A 25178-nucleotide genomic window follows, 5' to 3' on the forward strand; every position below is an offset into this window, starting at 1 on the left:
TCAATGTAGCAATGCTGCGTATTTGGTACCATCAGCCAGCTAGTAATTTTCTACGGATAATTTCCCCGTCTCTCATTATTTAAAAGAAGTGGCATTTAATTTGTGGATATTGTTATTGATAGCACAGCTCAGACACTAGAAGATATACTGATCTTACAAAACTTCATAGCCTTAAATGAGCATATTCTATTTGTCCTGTATTTTTCACATTGTGAAAAATGTTTTGTGTGTGAGTGTGATGGACAGGGATGTTTGAGGGGGGCTGTTTATCACAATGGGTATTGTTGGTGGCAAAAAAAATGTGGCAAGTGTGGGTGCACAGGAAGCTAATTGGTACAAAGAGATGAGGCATGTTGGGTTTTGCCCCTATAAAAATTTTTAGTTTCAGTATGCAATCATCTATAAAATTTGGGCCAGAGATAAACCAGTGCAAGAAGGTAAGCAGTCACAGTGTATCAGATATGAATAGATTCTATAGAAGTATTATGGAGAGTTGAATACTATGTGAGAGGGCATGTAGTGGATGTAAATGGAAATGGTTGTAAATTACATTCACTTATTTTCAAACATACACTGAAAACCAGGCCCGTGGTCTGGTTCTGGAGTAACGTTTTAACAGCTGCAATAAAAGTATCAAAGTTTGATAAAAGCTTCCCATATTTCATTCGTGTTTCATTCACTGGAGCTACTTGAGAAGTACAGAGCTGAGAAAACAGCTGCAGTGGTGCCTGTATGGAATTATATAACATGGTGATACAAAGTGCACCTAAGGTTTGTGGGTCCCCTAAACTCCCACTGCTCTTTTATTCCTGCAGGCAGGTATCAAGCAGAGTCAAAATGGGGAGGGTTTAAAGTCTTCTCTTTCCCCCTGTCCTCTCCTGAAGTAATAATAGCTGCCGCAAGGTCAGCTTTTCCTGGTTTCTTTCTTTCCTGCTGCTCTTCCATCCTGTTAAACTATAACAGGTGCATGGGTGTTCTCTGACCCCAAATCTACTCTAACACAGCTGAAAATAAAGCCGAAAGCAGAGAGACTGCTCTTCTTAACGAAATTAAATCTGGCTTGAAATCTGGCTGTGTTTCACTAACAGCAGAGTGCTTTTCTTGTTAGGCTCTAATGGAGAGCAGTGACAGATTCTACTGTGCTACTGTGGTGCAAGCTCCCCTGATGCCATTGAAATTGCTTATTTCAGCTGTATCCTAGTGTAAGTGGAGGCAGAATTTGTCCCTTTTAAGCTAATGGCTGAATAAAGGTCATAGCCAGACCAGCACTGATGACGTTATATATACTTGGCTGCTCCCAAAAAAAATTTTTGGGTGATCTGGAAAAAATATCAACATTACCTTTTAAATAATTATCTTATAGTGTAAGAATGGTTAGACAAGTGATAGGCGGCTCTCCTAAAAAATCCCCAGATGATTGGCATCTTAGGGATTTTTCATTTGTTGATGTCAATCTAATAATTCCAGGGGGAAAAGAGAAAGATAGGTGAGTTCTTGTGGTCTTCTTGTCACATGATCTCTTAAAATTCCCATCTATGGTCATATGCTTTTCTAACAACAGTTGTTTGTTCAGAAGCAGACTGTGCCTGCCTAAATATGGTGCACACTTTATGACACGTGTTCAGAACTCTGATGGATCCTATCTTGCTTAGCAATGTAATCAGATGCATACTTAACTCCAAACATGTGCTTCAGTCTTGGACTGGAGTCTAGTTAATTGACATCCCATTGACTTCAGCGGGATTTTGGAATCACCTGGAAGTTCAGCAGCTTTCCTTTTCTTTTGCCAACATTAGCCTTGCTGCTTCTCCACATGCTCAGTGCCCACTGAGTTAAGATGGACACTCAGAAAGGGAATGCTTTGAACTTAGTGCTGTGGCACTGCAGTGTATGTGTCCATCATGTTCATGCTCGATGTATGATCTGCAGCAATTCCACTTACATTTCTAAACCAAATGTCATTTGTTTCAGAGTGTTCTTTCCTTTAGGAATGAAAATTTGGAACTCTCACCTGAAACAATCTTCCTACCTCCTGTTTACAAACCACCATTCAATATATGCTCACTTATTGCTGAAAGAGTAAGTGAAGAGGATGCAGAACACCAGGCTGCTCACTGTGGAACTTTTTAATTTCTCTTTCAAGTCAGTGTATCCTTCTTTCCACCTCCTACCCACTTCTCTCAAAGTCTTTCAGCTCAAAGGGCTGCTTAAGTTTCCCTACTTATTTTCATGCTGTCAAATAAAGACTGACCTGCCAAAATATGCTCTTTCAACCCTTGAGATTTCCTGCCCTTGGGACTCATGCTGAAAGAGCAAGTGGAGGTCTCACAAGGAATAACTTGGCTGTTTTGAGCTGTTAAAAGCTGAAGCAGGTGCATGGACTTTCTGCTATAAGCTATACTCATGAGATGAGAGAATAATTACTCATGCTTAGAACAGACAGGTATATTGGCAGCCTACTGCTAATATCTTAGTGATTTGTCTTTCAGTTCAAGGAAAATAATTTTTTCAGCTTATCTTTTTTTTTTTTTTTTTTTTTTTTTTTTTTTTTTAATTTTCAAGAAAAAAATCAGTGTGGGAAGAAAAATTCCAAACAGCAAAATTAAAAATAAAAGACAACTGCTAAAATAAATCCGAGGTTCCTAATTTTATTTCCATGCTGCACATACACTTCTTGTTTTCCTGTCTGCTGACCCCACGTTAACTCCTCACTATCTGCATTTGTCACTAAACTCTTCCTTTTTTTATTTTCCTTGTACAAATTGTGCCACATCTTGTCAAACTGAAACAAGACAAATGCTACATGAAATACATCTTGTCGATAAGAGACACATTTTCCATGGCCAGGAAAAAAGCAATGGTGACATTTTAATTCTAGAATCTGGAAAGTCTCTTGTTCAGCCCATTTGTTAGTGTCAGTCCAAGTCGCATCAGTATGAATGTAGCAATTGTAACAGTCTTAAAGAATGGCCGTTCTGAAATACAGTTTATAAACAAGGTAATAAAATGTAATTACTGTCCACCTTTGATTCAGAATCCTTACAGTTCATATTAGAATTCACATTTTTTATTGCCTTGCACAATACTCAAGCCTGGAAATTTGGTTTATTGTTTTAATTCTCTAAAGCTGAATGTAACTACCTGTTATATATGTTCACTAACACAGTACAGGGCAGTACGTAAAAATAGAAGTTATAGTGCAGTACATAAGGTGGATTACTCTTTGAAACAGGATGATGAAATATGAGTATGCTTTCCAATCCACTTTGGTTTCTAGTAGGAATTAACTCTATGTGAGCCTTTTCATTGTGAGCATCCATTAAGTCTCCAAATGAGTTTTGCACAATATCCAAAGCAGGCACAGGTTAGGTCAGGTGCTTGGGGCTGGTTGTGTGCAAAGGACAAGTTTCACACTGTCTACACAATATTTAGAAAAGATGTTCTACTGCATTTGTTTTGCAGATGGGGTACTATAAATGTAGTTGCAGCTGCTAATACATATATGGAGACTGTGATCAGAGGTGAAAGACTGCCCTTCATTGCTGATTTCAGTATATACTTTAAAAGCCTACCAGCAATCTGCTCTGAGAGAACTAATTCAGGGAACAGACATACATTATACATATATATAGACATATACAATATTCCCCAAAGTATTTGTATTGTCTTTCAGAATGAGCTTGTACTCAGCTTCTTCCTGAATTGGTCCAAACATACGTTGGCAGAAAAAGCATCATCTGTGACATCAGGTATGTAGATTACCAGTCTTAGTCTTCTTCTAAGAATGAATTCATGAGTAATATTGAATACAGAAATGCAGAGGTGAGTAAAGTGTTTAATGTCACAATATTTTTTTAAGATGTTCAGATAATCAACAAATACTTCCTGACTTCTTAAAGTCTCTGAAAATGTTTTAGTGATGTGACCTGTAGCTTGCTTTCACTTTGGCATATTCTGCTCAGCCTCACTTCAATTCTTTTTGAATAAACATGCCTATATGCAAAGTAAACATTTATTTAGACAGACTGTGGCAGGCTTCTTGTTTTACAAAACAAAAGTTTCAGAGAAGGTTCTGAAGGAAAGGATTTGAGTCATGACAAAGCACAGTGTGTACTTGGACAGGAAAAGAAAATTAATGGTGACTTCAAAAGTCATTTTTAGAATGAGTGGAGCAGGTGAATAACAAAACATTATGTTAATACCTAGGCATACATTATTAATGATTGTGGTAATTCACTTCTTACTAAGTGACATTCTGCATTGTTCCCATAATGCTTAACCTATTTCTCTCTTCTGTGCAACACCTAATTTAATCTAATCTCTGGCAGTACAGCATTAAGAGCCAAAGCATAGGCTATGTAGAGTAAACTATGAATGTTTGTTCTCTTACACTGCACTAGTTCTGCACTGAAAATAAACTTCAGCAATCAATTTTCAGGCAAAATAAAATCTCGCAATTCAGCTGCTTTGTGCTCCAAGTGACAGAAAGTTTCCAAGGATGACCAGTTACCCACTTTTCAGAAAGTAGCTCAGCATATTTAGTTTACATGTTAATTTATTCTCTGTGAAGACAGGGGGTTTATTAACTCCTTTGCTGTGACCATTTTTTTTAATTCATCAGAACAAAATAATCTCCATCCTATCTTCTCAGCCTTTGGAAGACTTCCCCTGTTTAGAGTTCATTAGGATATGCCATTATCATATTAAATCCATTATGACTACTGGAATTTACTAGTGATTGTTCTAACTTGTACAAAAGAATGAGAGGATAATGCAAAGACGGCCTAGGTGTTAGGAATATACAGAGATGAATCTCACTGTATCACAGTATCACTGAATCTTATCTTGGATCAGAAAATCCAAATCAGAATTCAAATGTAACATGAAATCTGAGTCTATACGCTACCGTTCGCTACAGACTCTTTAACCAGAGTTGTAGGCATGTAGGAGTGAACTGAAGCATAAAGGAGTTTAAGTCTGAAGCCTTTAGAGGGATTTTGACATTTCAGTAAGATTCTAATTTCAGTAAGTTCCTAATTACTACAGAGAATCTGGGTGTAAGGATCATGTGCAAAAAGCATGAACTCAGTCTTCAATAAAGTTGCAAAATAAATAAGTCTCATACATCTTAACAGCGGTGTCCTGAGACAATATGGTCGAAAAGGTGAGCCCTTTTTTTGGTTATCAATGGCATCAAAATCAGAGAACAGAATAAAGAAACAAAGGTAAGAACGCGATTAGTGAGTGTTTGTTGAAAGCTGTGTGACAGATAACCCAATCTGCTGATTCACTATGAACTCAGTGGCCGCCCTGTTAGGTAAAGGTCAGTACACGGTCAGAAGAGATTAATGTAGTGTAGCTACAGAGGTGTTTTATTCCTGCTCGGAAACTCTGCCTTTTAAAGTTTGGACTCATTCATTCTAAGTTCAGGACAAAAGCATTGTTTAACAGAAAAAAAATCTCCCTTTGGACTATGAATGGATTGCTGACATTTATTAATAGAATGCCAGTAGTGTACAAAGTCCAAACCAGGGCCCAATCAGTTTAAATTCAACAAGAAACAAATATCAAGAATTGCTGAGTTGCTTTGGGTATGGCACCACTTCTGGTCAGCAAGGAAGGGAAGCAGAGTTGAGTACAACTAGCATGAACTGGAGTGGACTGTGGAAAGGGATGAGCTCAGCTGTGTATGACTTAGATCAGCAATGAGACCACCAGCCATGCACTGCTAATTAGTCATTTGAAATCATTTCACACATGTTACTTTACACTTTACCTCTTGTCCTTGGAGTTAGATTGCTGCATTACCCCAGCTAGCTAGATGACTTAGATCTATATTGTGTGATATTCAACAGAGTATTACAGTCCATCCTTTGAGTAAGAGAAAACATAGTCCATCTAAGGCAGGAGCTTGGTGATCAAGCCAAGCTGCCATATACCATACAAGGAGTTGCTGAGAAGGACACAGTTGCCCCTAGGGGCTCTTGTTTGGTGAGATTACCCTGAAACACTCAATTTGAAAGAAAGCCCTTTAGAAATTGCGTTACTTGAGCTGGAGTGGGAAATAATTTCAATGAGCCTTCAGGAAAAAGGCAGTCTCCATGAAAACAGTGCATCCTTCACCCAGAGATTTTGTTGCTTTATGAGCTTATAAGCACCTTTATTTTTACCTATTTTGAAGAATAACTCAGGTTTAATATGGCTTTAATACAGGCTGCAGCTTTCCATGAGCCTGCTGATTTCTCTCTCAACCTTTACACAGGCAAATGATTAGTCTTTTAGTTAGGATCAATGTAAAACAAAGCCAATGCCCAGTAGAAGCAGGTTATGAATTTTGATCAAGAGAGCATCCTTCTTTTATACAGCTTTAATTTACAAATGTTGTAGGTAATTACACTTACTAAAGTAAAATAAAAATTAAAATTTATGAATTTGTACTGTGCTCCTAGCAATGAAGAGATTAAAAATCAGTGCTAAATTTACTGTGACATGAATACTGATTCAGTATTCCCAATGGAGCAGATTCTGAATTGCACTGAATATTGTCAGCATTTCATTATACCAAGCACACTGCATGGGAGTGAGAGCAGATATCAGGAATGACTTCACAGACATACATTTTTAATATGTTCCTTTGAAAAAAAAAAGAAAAGGAAGAAACAAAATCTATCTTTTTTTTTTTTTATGTCAAATTATGTTTCTTATTTTTCTTCTCTAGAATATTTATCTCCTGAAAATATGGGTAATTGAGATTGTTTTGCCAAAATTATGAAATTAAGAAGTTTTTGCTATTGGTTGTAACAGTTCACAACTCAGGTTCAGTTCTGGTAGATACAATTAGTGTTGCATGTACATGAGTGGGTTTCTGTCCACCTAAGTGCAGTGGAGAAATGGCTTTCTTTGTGTCCTTCCAAAGCAAGATCCAAGCTTTTAAAAAATCAAGATGTACCATCTGACTCTCCATGGAAATTCCTAGTCCTTGTGAATGCTCTCTCAGGAGAGTAGCCTATTATGTTCATCCTATACAGTTTTCTAATCTGCTGCAGTTGCTCATTCTCATCATAAAGTTTTTGCCACAAGTTGCATTCCTATTTTAGTTGGATATAGGCTGGTTTGCTGGCCATAAGCACCCCTTGTCGGCTAAGAGGATGAAAGCTGTGACATTTTGTTAATTAGCATTGCCATTTTCTTTGCAGTCCACAAATGAAATGCAATGTATTAAACTATTGTTTCCCTATTGATTTCATCAGTTTTCCATGTAACATCTTCCTCACTGCTATTTCTCGTACAGTGTGCAAAGCCTAATGCAGATCTTGTTTTAAAATTTTCTAATGGAATCACTGCACAAAATATTTAGAGTAACTTCTCCATCGTTCTAGAAAAGAATTGCTTAGATGAAGAACTACACAACTGATTATTCTGAAGATCATTCCACTTTCCATGGAAATAAAATTTGAACACTAACTTCCTTAATTTTTTCATCCAAAAAGAAAAATAAGCCCACAGTTTTCCAGAGTTTATGTTCTGTGATGAAAGACATTATAAACTGGCACAGTGTTTGAGTTTCTCTGCAGAGGGGATTGGCAGCTAGCACTCGTGAGTGCTGGGGCATGCAGACACCAGTGATATAAAAAAAATGTTACAAACCCAGCTCTGTTGGCAGTCCAGCTTCAGGGTCCTCGTTTGATATGTGACAAGTTTTCCACTGACACCTGTGAGTGAAGAATCAGTCCCTGGGAGGAAAATCTTGCTTCAGATGAAGTGAGTGAAGCTTTATCCCGTATCTACAGCAGACTGGCATTTGGTCCTTGCATATAATGGAGTGCAAGTAGAGCGTGACGGTTCCTAAAAATGCAAGTCTCAGCTCAAGTCCATCTGCTGAAGCTGGACAGACTGGAAGTAATTATTGTATGTGTATTTTATTATCATTTAAGGCTAAAACCACCTAGTCTTCAAAAAGATTACGACTTAGCACTGGAAGTACAAAAACGTAAACTACTACATCTGAGTCTCACAAATGGAAACTGTCGTCCATTATGAAACACAAGCTATAGATATTTCTTCAGTGCTTATCAGTTTTCTTGCATTTTGCTTTTTTTTTTTTTTTTTTTCACCCATTTTTTTCACTGTAGAGCTGATGGGTTTGGGTTTTTATTTTTATTAGTGCTCAAATTATTACACAGCAAGAAGAAATATTTTGGTAATACCCATAACCATACTGTCTGTTTTACACAGTCAACTAGAGTTGCATTTTCAGTGCCCATGATTTTCATTATTTTCAGGTTGTTTAGGAATTATTTACATTTGTTTTTTCTTAAGTGAAATTGCCAGCCCCCACAGAAGAGATCCTTTGCTGGGTATTAACACTCAGTTGTGGTTGCGCTGGTAGGAGTGAAAAGGCAAAATGTACCACTGAATTCAAATGACGTAATTCAGCCTCTGAGCTCTGTTGCTCTTGCTAAACTGCTCAGGATGACCCACAGCAATTCACAAAATTAACAGAGCCCCTCAAGAGAATTGTACCTTTAGATTAAAGCACAACTTCCTGGCATTACAGTCTTTATTGCTCTAAGATTCTAAGTTTTCTATTGCAGCTTAATGGCAGAAGTCCATAGAACTTCATTTAAAAAATGGTGACGCAACATAGCATGGCAGGGGCTGAGGGTGGGGAATGATCTTTCTGTGGGCTTTTTGTTACTTTGGGGGGGGGGGGGGGTAAGCATCATTTTCTGTTTCGAGCAGTTTTCCTCACTTTCCTTATCCCTCACTGTCCTGCTTTGCATACAACAGATGAAATAAGGTGCAGTGTAGTTAAGTGATTTGTCACAGTTCATAGGGGAGAATAACAAATGAAGGGCTGCATCTCAGTCTTCTAAGTCCTAGCTCAGTGATTTCTTCATAACGTTTCAATTCTTCAAAAGTCTGTTTCAGGCCCTTCTCTAATTAGGGTGTGATTAAAAATGCATTTTTGTAGTCTGCAAAGGGAAGAAGCTGGAGATGTTTTTTTATTCTAAAATTCAGTTGAAACATCAGAAACTCAGAAATGTTGATATCCAGACCGCCTGGAAAAAATATACTATGGCAATTGTATGTTCCCACTGTTATTTTTAATTAATTTGAATTCCTTTCCTTAGGATAAATAGTAGTTGCACTTGCTCCCTGGCTGTCAATAGTACATTGCAGCACTGTAATTCTATCTGCTTAGCAGTTATTTTAGCCTCTGTTCACTCCAGAGGTTACATATTTAGTTTATTCTCAACGTGGCTTATTTTTCACAACTTCCCCTCTGTTGCTTCCTCTGCTGAACAACAGAGTGAAGGCTGAGAAAAGAAGTTTTGATTTCTTGCCCTCACGACCCCGGCTGTAACAGCTCTGGTGCACATGTGGAAAAGAGAGACAGAGAGTGCAAAGGAGTGCACAGGCGTCTGCTGAGACTGAAAGGCAGACATGAGAATCCTGTCTGCTACTGAGGATGAACAGTCCTGATGCTCTCTAAAACACCTCTTTTTTGCAGGTGCATAACCTTAGTGTGTGATGGCAGTTCTTTCATGCTCACTTTCCTTTCTCGTTCCCTTCTCTTTCAGTAAGATAAGAATTAATTGCTGCTGATTGTTTTGTCTTATTATCTCGCCTTGTGGTGAGGTTAAGCAGCACTTTATGTTTGAGGTCTTCAGGTCAGGTACATTTTTAATAGGGAGGAAGGCAGAACAAAGCCCAGCTCCTACAAGATCACTGTTTGTAAAGTTAGCAGGATTAAGTTCTTATTTTTCCATCTAAAGTAAATATAAAATACTGAATGCAACACAGACTTGGTCTAATTAAATCAATCCCTGTTGGTGCAAGTAGAAACAGGCCAGTTCATACAGGCCATGTCTTGGCTGCCACGGTGTGGGGAGAGCCCTGAGCTTCAGAGCAAGTGCTACAAACTGGCTCATGTTCCCCATGCTCAGGGTTAGCACTGCAGGATAAGATGGTCAGAGAGATACCAACAAGCAGCTACTGTGTTCACTGTTATCTAGTTTACTGTGGTAAAAACCATCTTTATTTTCTGCTTGGTCTTTGTGGGGTGGGGAAGCAACATGCCCCAGTTTAAGAACACACCTTTTGGCAGTGAAGACAGGTGGCTTAATGCTTCCAACAGAAAGAATGACCAGGATATGCTTGATCATTTATTCCATATTATGAGCCTGATCCTTCTTGCTTAGAATCTGGAAAATGCTTTTCTCAGTGGAAATTGAGTCAAACTCCATACATTAATTTTAGTAGAAATTCTATGAAAGGAGTGGGTTACTTGAAAACCAGCCTGGAACAAGAGAAATAAAGAATAAAGAAGGTAGAATTTAAATCTGTGAGGTACAAAAGCTGTTATTGTAAATCTGCAAACGTTTTGACACTGATCTAGAAACTTGCATTTGTGTGTTGTTTTTTGTTGTTGTTGTTGTTTTTATTTTGTTTTGTTTTCTGCTGGGAATAGGGAAAAAAAACAGATGGAAAAATTGCAACAATGTGGCTTAGTATAATAATAATTAAAAAAAAAATCCAGAATTAATTTTAACACAAAAATAAATGTCCCACTGAAATTAAGATTGATGGCTGTCAGAAAACAAAAATTCCACTGTCAGTGTATAAAGAAGCAAGAAGATGAGCACTGCATGTCAGACCATTCTCTTCATCCCACGCCCTGACAGTGTTTTCTAATTTCAATGCTAATTTAAGCAGGCAGTGGTTTGTTGTATGTATTAGTTCATGAATTTTGTGATATGTTAAACATCTGCTTCCACTAAACTGTTTACTAAAAAATCAAACTGTTTGGTTTTAGGTCCTCAGTCAACTGAAGGTACACCTGGAGTACAGTTAGTCATATCCTACGAGGGCACTCGTCTGACAGTGATGTTGAAACACATGAGGAACATTGTAAGTATTTTCATCACAATCTGTAACTCTTAACCCTTTGACTTTTTTCACAGTACTGTGAAAAAAAATCATTAATCCTCAAACACAATTTCTGATATAAATAATTTTAACTCATAATTATGATGATATTTCTTTATCATTGTTTAACACAGTCTTCCTTAGATCTTGCTCAGTCTTGTTGTAAGAATGGGACCTGTATAGAAATCATGTTTGCCTAATGGCCAGCAATGACCTTTTTCAGGCCATATACAAAACCAATTCAGATGCCTGCTGGCCCTTCCAGCTGACACATTTTGGTATGGGTTAGGTATGTGACATCATGCAGCATCACAACGCTTTGTAGGACATCATCGTGGTGCTATTGATTATCCATACACTTCTTTCAAGTCCCAAAGAACTGGACTACAAGCTGGGAACAGGTCAGTAAAGGAAGCAGTGGAGTACTTTCAGAAGCAATGTCTCTTGATACTGTGATGTTCATCTCTATAACACACTGTCTTGAGGTTAAGAGGGAAATACTGCACACTCTTGGAGACAGGGTATGCAGTGAGAAAGCTGGCAGAGCTCCCTCACCACAAGGTAGGTGAAACTGTTTGATGAGAATATCATGAGAGATCTAGCTGCATTTCTCAGCTGAGATAACGTGTCTGCTATTTTGTCATGAGTTCAGCCACCTGGATGTGCTCTGGAATTCCTGTTGTTCAAGTTTCAAGTAATGGCAATGGCAAAGAGATCATTCACTCTCTTTGTCTATCTGGAAGATTGAAGTGTTCTTGAACTGTTATAGGCTCTTACTGCATACATTTATGCTGCCTTTGCTGCAATTGCTTTTCTTAAATGAGGCAAAACTAAGGAATGTATGTGGGACCAGATGATAATAAAATAGGGCTGAATATTTAATTGGTTATATGTCACAGAATAACAGAATTGTAGGGGTTGGAAGATCATCTAGTCCAGCCCCTCTGCTAAAGCAGTTTCCCTATGGTACTTACATAAGAAGCATCCAGGAGGGTCTTTAATATCTCCAGAGAAGGAACCTCTCTGGGCAGCCTGGGCCAGTGCTCTGTCATCCTCACAGTAAACAAATTTTTCCTCACATTCCTGTGGAACTTCCTTTGTACCAGCCTATGCCCATTGCCCCTTATCCTGTCACTGGGCACCGCTGAAAAGAAGCTGGCCTCATCTATGTCATTCCCACTCATTATCTGTAAGTCTTCAAAAGATATCCTCTGAGTCTTCTCCAGGCTGAACAGCCCCAGGTCTCTCAGCCTTTCCCCATAAGGGAGATGCTCCAGGCCCCTCATCATTTTGTCCGTCCACTAGACTCTCTGGGAAGTTGCCTCCTCTTCTTGAACTGAGGAGCCCAGAACTGGGCACAGTACTCCAGATGTGGCTTCACCAGGGCAGAGTAGAGAGGGAGGATCACCTCCCTTGACCTGCTGGCCATGCTCTTTCTAATGCACCCCAGAATACCATTGGCCTTCTTGGCCACCAAGACATGCTGATGGCTCACAGCCGACCTATTACCCACAAGGACACCCAGGTCCTTCTCTACAGAGCTCCTTTCCAGCAAGTCAGCCCCCAACCTGTACTGATGAATGCAGTCACATGAGGCTTATGTAGCTTCAACTGTTCTCCATTTGCCCCCCCAGCTTCTGATCTGCAATTCAAGCATATTCATTTTGGTCTGTAAAACATGCAGTAAGTTTTCAATCTTGAAATACTTTTTTGTTTCCCATGTGCCACCTTGACAGTTGAGATCAGCTTCTGCTGGTCCAGTATGAGCTTTACTTTTTAGATATAGCTTAAAACCTCCTTTATTTTTTTCTTTTGCACTTTCTAATACTGAAAAACAGTGATAGGCTTCTAGTTGGTGAAAGGAGAATATTGAAATGATTGTTGTGTTCATGTTGTTACCATGAGTTCGGGCAGATAATGTGGAGATATATACAAGCAGAATTGCAGATTTTGGAAGCAGTCGTTCTGCTTGTTTCTGGCGCCTCTGTTCTTTAACTTCGAAAGTTCCAGTCATTTAATTAAATTAGAATAAATTATAGTGTAGATGGCTGTGCATGGCAAAACTGAAATCCAGGATTCGGGCCACTTTAGTGAAAGGGACAATACAAATTTAAATTGGCTTCTGGCTTTTGGAGGTAGTTGATGTAAATTAAATCCTTTTCAGTGAGTTTGCAGAGAACTGGTAGGAGTCCAATTCAGTAAGACCAGAAATGATTCATGGCTTGAAAACAAGGTGCCTAACTTAGGCAATCATGTTTTTAAATCCTGGGCTTCTGATTCCTTCCTTCCATACAGCCATCCTCTGTGGTGCTTGGGGTACTGTGATACTGGACTGCCTTCAAACTAGCATCCTATTAAGGAAAGGTTATTAGGTTCTTTATCCCATTAGTTATCTTCACGGCATTCCAGTTGTATAGATCAATCTCTCTGACATGCTCACTTTTCTTTTTCCTTTTTTTTTCCTTTTTTTTTTTTTCTTTTTTCCTGACTGATCTAAGATTTTAAAAGTATGCCAAGATCATGTCTTATTCAAGACATGTTAAAGTTATTTTAGGTACATTCAGTCTTTTGCAGACTCTCATTAATTTTTTTTTTTTTAATGGTTCATCTTTGCAATCTTGTTTTGTTTTGGAATTTATAGTAAATAATTTGAGTGTCTCTTTTTCATTTACTTATCTCTTTATAGAGACTTTATGATGTGTTCAGATGTGAAAATTATTGTAATGGGCCAAATTAATCCCAAATATAACTTCATAGAACTGACAAGGAGTTGTGATGCAGAATTCTGATCCATGTAAATGCATTTCATTTATTATTTATGGGTGGATAGTTCTACAGATTTTAATAGCTATAGATCCTGTTGTGCAAATTCTATATTAACATATGATGCACAAGATAATCCCTAAGGAGCTGGTGTTGTTTATAGCCATTTTCAAGTGTCATGTAGGTTCTTTAAAGGAGGAAGTCAAAAGTGTGCTTTGCAGGATTTTTCAGGAAGCTATCCGCATTCATGTGGGAAAGAAATTGCCATAGCACTTGAGAGAGCATTGATCTGGTGCAGACATGCCAGGGGACAGTCTAATGTAGGTGCATATGTGTATTCCATACAACAGGCACTTTTAGTCTGATGCATCCACATGTGCTGGATCTGCTGCATATCTACAAGTTATCCACCCCGAGGTCTGCTTCCAAGCATCCTCTTCTGACTCACACCGACATTACAGTCATATGTTATGAAAGACAGTCCTTGAAGAAAACCCATTTAAAAATACTTTGAAGACCAATAATGGAGTAGAATAGCCACAGTTTTCAAATACAGAAAAGCCACGATAATAGAATAATACAATTTTCCAAACATGTTTATTACATAAGTTTAATTCAGCTTCTTGGACCATTACTTGCATGCATGAAATGCAGACCATGCAATACTGTACTTTATGTATAGGCCATGGAAGCAATATTGTTTCAATAAAATCAAGCTGATTTGGAAGGAAACAGTGGTGTACCAATGACCTGGAGATGTTATATAGAGATACTGGGAGATTCTGCCTCTGAGCCTCAGAGAATGTGGCCGCAGAAGTGGATGAAACAAGGTTAGCTTCTTACAAAAACACAATAATACAGTACCTTGCACAGTGCTCTAAGTAGGCTAAGGGAGAAGATACAGGATCCAGGGTGAGTTTTGTCTGCTAGGAGTGAGAACAATTCAACTGCGGCAGGCCCATACCCAAAGAATGGCAGCAGTCAAGAGCAGGAGCACTGGGAGGGTACTAGGAAGAATGCTTATGAGGCAAGATGAAAGGCATGACCTCCCACATCTGCAAAGAAGCTGTGGAGGTGGATTTATGAACACTGGAGATACTCAGGTGTTGATCTTGAACCATCCACTTCCATTTATGTACATGAACCAGAACAGAAAATGGAGAATATCAAGATTATAACAGAACTTAGAGCAAAGTATGGGCTAGCTTAGTACTGCCTAAGCCAGAAACAGCCAGGCTAACTGCAGCTATGCTGATGGACTTGTTTGTCTATTCAAAAAAGGACACCAGAGGAAAAGAAGTAGCACTTTCTGAAATTCAGAGAAGGGTTGTTTAATATATTTCTTTTTGTACTTCATAGAGATCCACAAGGGAACAGTGGTTGAGCATTGGCTCATAAGGAAGTGTGTGTTGTCTGTTGATTTCATTGCCATGACTTTAGGCATGCCCAGTTTTTCCAGATAAGCAGCTAAACTTTCAGTACTCAGTACTAAATATTTTTGCCCACTACTTCTTGTGGACAGAAAAACTCCTCAGGGGTTGTGGGGAGGAGAAACAAAGCCAATATATCATGAACTTCATGCCAACAAGTGTAAAATGTTACCAGAATTTAGGAAAGAATGTATGGGTGATGAATTCAGAACCAATTTTACAGAGAGAACATTTTCTGAAATTAAAATAAATTCCTACAGTACTTTCCAAAACTACTCCCAGCATTCCTTCTTTAGAAGTTCTGAAGCTGTCATGAACTGCTCCTGGTGATTAATGATTCTGCGATAGCTGATATATGGGTGATGAATTAGTAATCAGCTTTAAGCTTTAACAGACATCCAGCCTCTTTCCATTTTGTGTCCTATGCTTTCCAAGTGCAAATTGCTTCCAAAAACATTTCTGAAACGTGATAGTGGAAGTTCTATGAGAAGAAATGTGAGAGCCAAGCTTTCACTAAATGGGGGGAATGAAATCAATTTCTGAACTTACAGGTGTAGAGCTATAGGGAAGTTCCCAAAGGCAGCACAAGTAGATGCTTTACTGCCTTTGTTGGGCTTTGGCATCAGCTTGCGCTGAGTAAGGAACGGGAATTCTTTTTCCATCAATTTTGGTTCCCATAATTCCTCTTGTGGGTCTACTAATATTTACACTTTATGAGCAAGTTTGCTGATGATACTAAACTGGGAGGAGCTAGACAAATTAGAGAGCTGAGTAATTGCCAATCACATGAAGTTGAACAAGAGCAAGTGCAAAATTCTGCAGCTGGGAAGGGGCAACCCTGGCTATAGGTGCAGACTGGGGAATGAGACACTTGTCTTGCTGCTATGTTTGTCCCCTCAAAAGTAATGCCTCCTATTTATTTCCATGGAAACTACAACAGATACACTATTTGACAGAGCAAATTCTCAGCTATAAAACACTGTTTTTCAATTCACTACCATTAACTATGCGTTTTTGCCATGCTTGTAAAAATCTGCATCAATGGATGTGACCCACAGCTGCTATGATGGCATCATTGTTAGGAAACTGTTGCCCACACAGCCCATCTATCATTGGCCCAAACAGATGAAAGTTAGAAAGTGCTAAATCTGGACTATATGGTGGGTGTCATAGGACAATCCAACTAAGATTGGCAATGTACTTCACAGTCTTCAAACTTGTATAGTGACCTGACATTATCATCTTGCAAGAAAAAGGTTGTCTTCCTCTCTGGCCTGACTCTAGAAGTTTAAGCCTTCATCTTTGTCAGTGTTCTGATGCGGTGGTCAGAGTTGATGGTTTGTCGATATTCTAGGAAATCCAGAACGATCACCCCTATCCTGTCCCAAATGACAGTGCACATCACTTTACCCACTGAGAATTGTATCTTGAACTTTTTATTCAATGTGTAATTCTCATTTAACCACACCACAGACTGCTGTTTTGACTGTGGCTCATAGTGCTGACATCACATCTCATCACCAATAATGATGCAACCCAGCAAACTGTCACCTTCAGCCTTGTATTGGTTCAGTAGGTCCTGAGAAATTTGCATTCTTTCTGTTCCTGTGCGAGATCCATGGGATCCGCCTGGCACAAAAATCTGTGATATTCCAATATTGCCAACATCATTTCCAGTGCATTGAAAACAATATTTAGCTATCCCTAATGTGGCTTGTCTTTCACATCCCCGTCAACACTGACAAAATGCATCACCCACTGCCTCGCTGTGCTCACATCCAATTCTTTGTCTCCATAAATGTTCAGCAAGCGTCAGTGGGTGTCATTTTTTTCCATAAGGAGGAATTCAGTGGCACACCTTTGCTTCATACACACTTCCATGTCAGATGTCATTTTGTCAGACAGCCATGTGCCTTTTGTCTGCTGCCATCTGTTGCACAGCAACACAATGTAGTGGGATACTGGTGGGAATGCTCAGTCTCTACTGCCATACCACCAACATCCATGTCTGATGTCATCAGTCATCATAATACAAAAAGAGGCATTACTTTTAGAGCAGCCCTTGTAGATTTAAATGGAGAATATATTACATACCAGCAATGCAATGCCTGCCAATTAAATAAAAAGCAATATTACATACACCCCTTTCACAATATTATGAATATTTCTTGCTTTCTTTACCAAGGCCCTCAGATTAGCCAGCAGGGATAGAGAATATGTTTCTTACTCATGTTATGATAGAGAATAGGTAAGCAAAGCCTGAGCAGTCATCCACCAGTGGAAAACAAGTGGAAAAAAATCCCTCTGAGATGAATAAAAGTTATTCAGAAAGTATTGGTAACAGAATGAAATCAGAAGTTTTGCAGATGTGGGAAAGTAAGACATACACTTGGTGTTCTCCAGTGATTTTTGCAGAAAAACAAAAGAGCCATGGAAAGAAAGTTCTTGTTCTAACTTCAGCTTATAAAGTAATTGGATTTAATTTTGTATTCATAGAAAGTACTTTAAAAATGAATACAAATTAGTTCAGGCAAACATGTTCTCTTTTGGACTGAAAATTAGCAGAATATCTATAAACAAAGGCTATTACTCAGCGGCAGTTGAAATAGGGAAGAGTTGATTTTGTGGTGCAGAAATCACTTTTGGATTCCAACATATTTATTATAGAAGGTCTTTGACAAATAAGTTGTATGGAAAGTTATGTTATCATTTCTTGTTAAACCCTTTCACCTCTCACAGACACTGCACTGCCTTAACTCTAAATTCCAATTTCTAGTTTTTCAGTAATTCCCTATGCAGCTAATCTGTTTTGAATCAAATAAAAAGAATGAGTTTTGTTTAACAATATGAGTGATCCAGGAGATGAAGGCGAATGTAAATTAAATTTGCCATTGGGTGCAAATGAAGAAAACATTGCAAATAATAGTAGGGATGGAGCAAGATCAAGTGAATAAAAGTAATTTACAGAACACCACAAGTAGCTTGGGCAAATGAAAACTATTTCTTCAGGGAGATACAGATCTATTTCCTGTAATAATGTGAAATAAAACAAGCAAATGGTGGGACATGAGGTTGCTAGGAGAGATGCCAATGAGAAAGGTCAGATCCTGGCGTTATGATGCAGAAATTAAGTAGTTTATCTTTATAAGGCATTGATGCTAGAATATTGCTCTCAGGAAGCTTTTTAATAACTAGAATTCAAGTTCAAAAACAGTTCTCAGTAGGATTGCTTGGAAATGACTTATACTCCAGGAGTGATGTATTGTTACTAAAACTTAGTTGAGAGCTAACTAACAAGGACACAACTCAATTGTACAAATATTTAATGGAGAATACAGCAAGGTTCAAGAGGAATTATTTAGGATGTTGAGCAAGACTTCAAGTAGAAGTAAAGAGAAGTAATTAAGGAGCAGAAATTGCACACGTAACAAAATGGTTTCTTACAGAAGGAGAGTGCAAGCTGTAGAATAATTTCCCAAAGAAAAGTGGAGGGGGCTCTGTACAGTCTCAGAAATTAGAAGTAGTCTGGTTCAGGCACTTAATGCAGTTGTAGGCACATAATGCATTTACCATTTTTTTGTGCATTTTACATTCATTTCTGCCTAGGCAAGGAGAGAAAATAATATGAATGTGACAAAAAGAAACTGAACAACAGCATTTATGTGGGTTTCTTTTCTGAAAGGCTAATTTCTTTTATACTCTCTAAGAGCCAACAGTTAAGAAATTCTGGGATCTGTATTTCTAATGTAGATCACTGTATCTCAGCCAATCTTATAAACTCTTTAACTAAATATTAATTGGGAAATTAGTTATTCCAAGTGCAACAGTAGTACAGGGTGCAAAGAAGAAAGTGCAGAGAAGGAATGCAGTCTACCAGTTCTAGAACAAAATCTTCAGAGAGAGATCTTTCCATTAAACCTATCCTCTGCATTCTACATCCTGCATCAACACTGCTTGTACATGAATAATATAATCTTAAGACATTACTCAATTTTGATATTTTTTCATCTATGTGGAAAAAAAAAGATCTTAAATGACCTGAAGATAGCAGTGCAGCATGGGTTTCGGGAATCTAGAACATATCACTTCTTTCTTTCAGAAAAAGAAAAAAAACCAACAACCCAAAACCTTTTTAGTTATTATTGCTCAAATTTGTTACTGTGAGTAAATATACTTAATACATTCACACTTCAGGTTCTGCAGTCACCTTCTTTTATTTATTTATTTATTTACTTACTTACTTATTGTAGTATTGGCAGCTTTTTGATACCCATGTGGTGCTAGTGACCATCCAGTAATGTAGTGCTGAGCATTGGTGAAGTATTACAGGGGCCTCAGAGCCTCAGGAGCCAGACTTACACTTTGAGTAAGACAGATAGAGACACTCATAATTTTCTTTTCTGTTAATTCAGAAACAATGTAAATGCACAAAAAGCCGTATCATGACTTCTGGAGATATCTTCTAGCCCTACTTCTTTGCTACTGGCTGCAGACAGTAAAAGACACTAGCCCATTTTACCTCACAGTTACAGTTGTATGTCCACACAGACTCTTTCCCGTTTCATTTGGAATTGTGTCTATCCTAATATACAGCTCTTTTTGGATTATCAAGAAGTCATTATTTTCAAACTGAACAGCAGCTACATCTCTGTTCTTTTCTTCATCTTTCTGAAACAGTTTGGTTCTGGTTTCTGAGCTTTCTAAAGTAATAAGGCTTAGAAGCCTAGGATACCCTTGTGACCTTCTGAAAATCAGTTTTCTTTACTTAATTCTAAGCGCAGTTAGATGAGTTTTCCTCTCAAATGACTGAAGCAGATCAGAAGCATTTTACATAGATCTTATGAAGCTTTGAATCTTTTGGGAATCAGCCTGATTCTCTGAATCTGTCTTTCTCCTTGCAAGAAAAGTACTCTTTTTGTTAAACGTTTAACAAATACTTCTTCCTTTTAAAAAATACCACTGCCTGTGTGCCAATTAGGATTTGGATTCAGTTTGAAATTAAGACACATACATATATTATATAATGGAGTTCAGTTGTCTGACTGTGACCACTGGGAAGTATCTTCCTTGTCCTCCAGTGTCTGCTCCAGGAAGAGTGCCAGTTTTCCACAAAGCCTCAGTCACATATCCTCCTCCATATATACCTTCTGGCATCTGAGGTGACACAAGGCACGGGTATTTTAGAAACTAATCCAGATGAAAACCTATACTTCCATCTTGCTCTTTGAAGATTTAATGTGCAATTCATTTTCCTGAACATAAAGGAGATGACGTACCAAGTCCCATCAGGCTCCCAGCTAACACTGTGAATGAGGAGGGCCTCACGTGAGGCTTCTGTCATGTCTGCTCATTTGTGCAGATATCTAAATCATCTCCTTTTTCTCAAATGCAGTCGTACACCAAAGTGTGAGTTATTTAAACAAGCCAGCCTGGAAAAGATTGATCTACTTCTTGCCTACCTCCTTGACAGCATTACAAAAAGCTACATAGACTTTACTGAGTACTTACATCATAGCTCACATACACACTAGGGTATGTCAACATTTCAACTTCTTTGCCCAGAAATGGTGTCTTCATTTCAGAGCTGTAGCTGTGAACCTCTCCTTCTGCCTCAGTGGCTGAGGGTTATTTTTTTTCCCATTTGACAGCCAGGAGACCTTGGAGAGCGCTGGCTGGATGGCTGGTTCATTCTTCAGAGAATTTGTGACTCACTACAGCTCTAGACCCTGTTTTTGCCAGAGTGGCTGTAGTTCTCCCTCTTAGAAATACAGCACATCATCTTTTATTAAGAGCTAGGATGCATGAGTCCATTTTCCTTCTACTCTACTACAGTCAAAGCTGAACTGGAAATACTGCACTTTTTTTTTTTTTTTTTTTTTGCCAAAATACCTTATTTCACTTGAAGGAGAGAGGGCTGGAACAAACCACAGTACCAAAACCACTGCTTTTTCTTAAACTAACAGCATTTGCATTAGGCATAGTTTACCCACTTGGTGTACTGACAGGCTGCATGCAGAACAGGCAGGTTGAGGGGGATGCTGAAGGTATTGAGCTGCACAGTGTGCTCAGGATATATTTGGAGATTCAAATCAGAGACACGGATATAGCACCTTTGCATTTTTATCATAGTAAATGACAAAGCCATCTGGAGGCTTGCTTCACTGACACTACTAGAAGATTTCTGACAAGCAGAAAATACCTGCTCAATAAATGTGTTCCAGAATTCCCCTGAAACAACATCTATGTTCTTCTGAAATGATGCAAAGATATGCTAAATTGAGATCAATTTCATTTCTTTCTGTTGTTGTTGCTTTGTCAGTGACCTCTATTCCAGTGTCCTCTGTCACTGTGTCTCCTCTGTTTATGCATATACCTGCATATCTGCATGAGATAAGAGTTAAGTCAGGAATAGGAATGAGGTTCCTAACCGAGAGGTGGGCAAGAAATTTTGGCACCAGAAAATATAATAAAATAAAACTTACCTTGCAGAGCAGCAATTAAATATTTTGAAATTTGGGGTGAAAAAAAATACTATATCTGTGTCATTACTTTGTCTGATTGATTTTCTGTTTTGTTTTGCCAATAGTAGAGCATGTAGGGTGCACCACAGAAATATAGTGGATTGTCTTCTTTTGTATTTATTTGTTACTTATTGAAAATCTGGTTTTTGTTTTAGTATTCTTTGGAATAATGTATAAATATTTTGTATCGGGAAAATGAGAAGTGTAGTAGCAGAGTAGACTACAGCTGTTCAGTGTTTTGAGATATGAAAGTCTCAAAGGAAAAGGAAGAAAGGGTCTTCAGTTCCATGTTAAAATTTATGAAGTAAAAACAGAACCTCTCATTCATGTAGTTTGTCCTCGAGGTGTATATAGCACTGTTCTATTTTGAAGGTACTTCTTGCTTTGTAATAGCATTATTTTAGTACTGATTATTTTCTCAGATCTTTAAATTTGGAGATAGCCAAAGGGCATATTATGATTTTTTTCTAAAGCAGAAGCAGTAGTTGCTATTAAAGCTGCAGCTTGCAAACGCTTAGCTTTTCCTTGGAAAGTTACATATGGATTTCATTCTGTCACTCAAAGAAAGACAGTGCAGCAATCCTTCTGCATTTCTTACTAGTTTTAATCTAGTCAACTCCTGTTTCATACAAGCTGCTGTGGTACAAGAGTAATTCTTCTGCAGTATTTCTATTTAGCAATCCTCCTTGATTGCAAAATAATCAAGTCTACCTCATGTCTACATTTAATATATAAATATTTTGCTTTAGAGTTCTGAGGGCTTTTTTCTAATCATTTGCTATGGTTACATGGTTTTATTTAAGATGCAAGGATATCTTCATGTTAAATGTTAAGGAATATTCTGAGTACCTTCTTCACCATATAGTAGATAAATTCTGATGGCAGTGCATGTAAGAGAAAAACAATACATGAAGGTAATAGATAGGAAAACTGAGAAAACTGAGTTGGAGCTACTGGAAAAAAAAAAGAAGGCTTTGGTTCCTTTCTTTTCATTTTGGGGGAGAAGCTGAGATGGGAATATTTCTAAAGCCTGAATTTTTTTTTTTTTTTTTTCATTGAAGAAGGGGAAAAGAGCAATTGAGATTTGAAAATGTCCAGGAAATTAATTTCGGAGGAAGAAAGGAAGTTATTTATAGAGGTGGAAAGGTGGCATTAGTTAATGCAAGTTACCTTTGATCATTTCTTTTTGTCAAGATAGTTGAAGGTGAAAAATGAAAAAAGAGAACAGCAGCTGAAGCTATCAAATCTTCAGTAGCCATCAATCTGTTTCACTCTGGCACTAAAGGTGGAAGAATATATCTGCAAGTCTAACACTAAGAGAAACAGATGAAGTAATGTAAATTTGTTCAGTCTCTGAAAAACTAAATTTGAAGTCACTTAGGATGAGATGGTTTAAAAAAAAATACAATAGATTATCCCCAAAGTCAATTATTTTAACATCATAAAATTTTCCTTAAAATTCATATAAGTGAAGCCCAGTATTCATGTTGTCATGCTAAATTGCATAGTTTAAATACAGTAAGTTCTGAAGTAGATGGCCCTTTCGTAATGTTAACAAAGAATCCATTGTTAAGAAGAGTTGGGGATGGTTAGTAATGACCAAGGGAGAAAAGGCATTAAGATAATGTGATTCTCATGGAAAAATTAATTGAATTTCATCTATTATTTCCCAGCTACAGCTAGCATATTTAAAATTAAATTACACGAGACATAACCTATCTATGTGGGTTTCTGTAAGTAAATATCAATACCTTTTCGGTTTCAGAAAATAAAATTGGAGTGAAAAATGGAACACAGACATAACAGAGACATGTCTGTATTAGTTTTTCAGTATTGAATTACAGATGTGGAGAGAAGTAGATTCAGATTATTATTTCTTTTCTTTCTGTCGTCCCCCTTTCTTTTCAATATTTTCATTATTTTCCTTGAGACTTTAGTAGAAAATAACATCTCAAAAACCGTATACAGAGTGTTATAACTGAGTTCCTCCTTTAGCAGGGTCACGTAAACAGGTCAGTCTCTGAGAAAATTATACAGCAGAGCCTTGTTTGTATATGGAGAAAAATCTGGGAGTCTGCCTACAAATTCAACTCATTTGTTTTATTGGCAGATCAAAACCACTGTCGGGTTGTGGATTGTATTTGTTTGTTAGGTTTTTTTTTTTTGTCCATATGCATGGCAAGAAGAGTTATGGCATTTCTGTTGTGAATTTGCTTTTAAACCTCTGCAGCCTTGCAGATTTTTACTGCTGGAATTTGTTTACAAGAATACATAGTTGAAGAAGTAAGATTGTAATTAAAATTGGAAGTAACTTTGTTTAAAGGAAGTAAATTTACATTACGTTTGAGTTAATGAAAATATTAGAGAATTAAACATAAATAGAATTCAATATTAATGATTGTTGTTTGTTTGTTTGTTTTTTCTTCTGTTTGCTTGATTACAAGTATGTTCAAGCTGCAAGGGCTTTGCAAAGTAGTTTAAGTGCAAAATGGCATTCCTATGGTACTGTTTGATTTCTCTTCTGGCTTGGACTATGAACAGATGTGAGTCACGTTTGATCCACTGATAACAAAAGGGTTATTTGGCTGGATTTCAGAATCACCCATAAAGCAGCTAGAAATCTTATTCCATGTTTATAATGGACCCATTGCAGAAAAGATACTGTTTGGAATAAATGAGAGTGGTATTTAGGTCAGATATTCTGCATGTTTATCTAAAGTTATAAATCTGCCAATGCAGTGTGTCAGAGGTGAAAGGACAATCCAGTGTGTCTGTTCACTAAATGTGACATTCTGGATTATGATAAGACATGAGAAGACATCATCTCTACAAAAAAACCAGTCCTAATATTTTCTCTTTTTTCTCTTATTCAAATAAATGTTCAACTCATATATGAAAGATTGAGAAAAATCTAGTTTTCCCCAAAGTTTCTGAGTTTTATCTGCCATATTAGTCATCTTAAAGCAATTTACTTCAAATTTCACTTATTTTAGATATTTAAAAGAGAACTCTAGCACAGTAATATCACTATTGTTTTCAAACTATGATTCTTGAACCAATATCCCACTTAGTTCCTGTTGGAGACGGTCTAGCAAAGTACACCCCCTTCCAATAGCACCATGAGTCTTGTCTCAGTAAATCCTTTAGAGAAGGAAGTTCTTTGTAAGAAATGATTTCTCTGTTGTGCCAATGAGAAGAGAAGCCAACAAACTCATTGTATGCAATATCCCGAGACTGCTTCTGTGAAGTCTTGGCTGATCATGCTCATCCTCTAAAGTTTAGAATGGTGAGTTTGCAATGGGACAAAGTCTTCTTTGTCCCACTAAGGGACAAAGGGGGGTTGTCTCGATGATCTCTGGAGGTCCCTTCCAACCCCTACAATTCTGTGATTCTGTGATTCTTTGGGACAGTGAGAGAGTTTTGTAAGATGTTCTGTTTTGTTTCATTTTAAGATTCTGGAGAGGGCAGTTGAGTAGTGGAATATATGATCTGGCTTGAACAGTGCTCAGCTGAAGCTCCTTGATCACTTGAT

At 37.8% G+C, this 25178-nt stretch overlaps 1 protein-coding gene across 2 annotated transcripts in view; it reads left to right on the forward strand.

The window, feature by feature from the left end:
• Positions 1–25178, forward strand: part of PIK3C2G (phosphatidylinositol-4-phosphate 3-kinase catalytic subunit type 2 gamma) — a 286035-nt gene that overhangs the window by 251115 nt on the left and 9742 nt on the right. For both annotated transcript variants that reach the window (XM_090145886.1, XM_090145891.1), the window contains exons 30-31: positions 3674–3749; positions 10820–10914. In XM_090145886.1, coding sequence (XP_090002012.1) covers positions 3674–3749; positions 10820–10914 — 171 coding nt within the window. The remainder of the gene's footprint in view (positions 1–3673; positions 3750–10819; positions 10915–25178) is intronic.

Source organism: Phasianus colchicus, chromosome 1 (genome assembly GCF_987193195.1).
Source record: "Phasianus colchicus chromosome 1, bPhaCol1.hap1.1, whole genome shotgun sequence".
NCBI classification, from domain to species: domain Eukaryota; kingdom Metazoa; phylum Chordata; class Aves; order Galliformes; family Phasianidae; genus Phasianus; species Phasianus colchicus.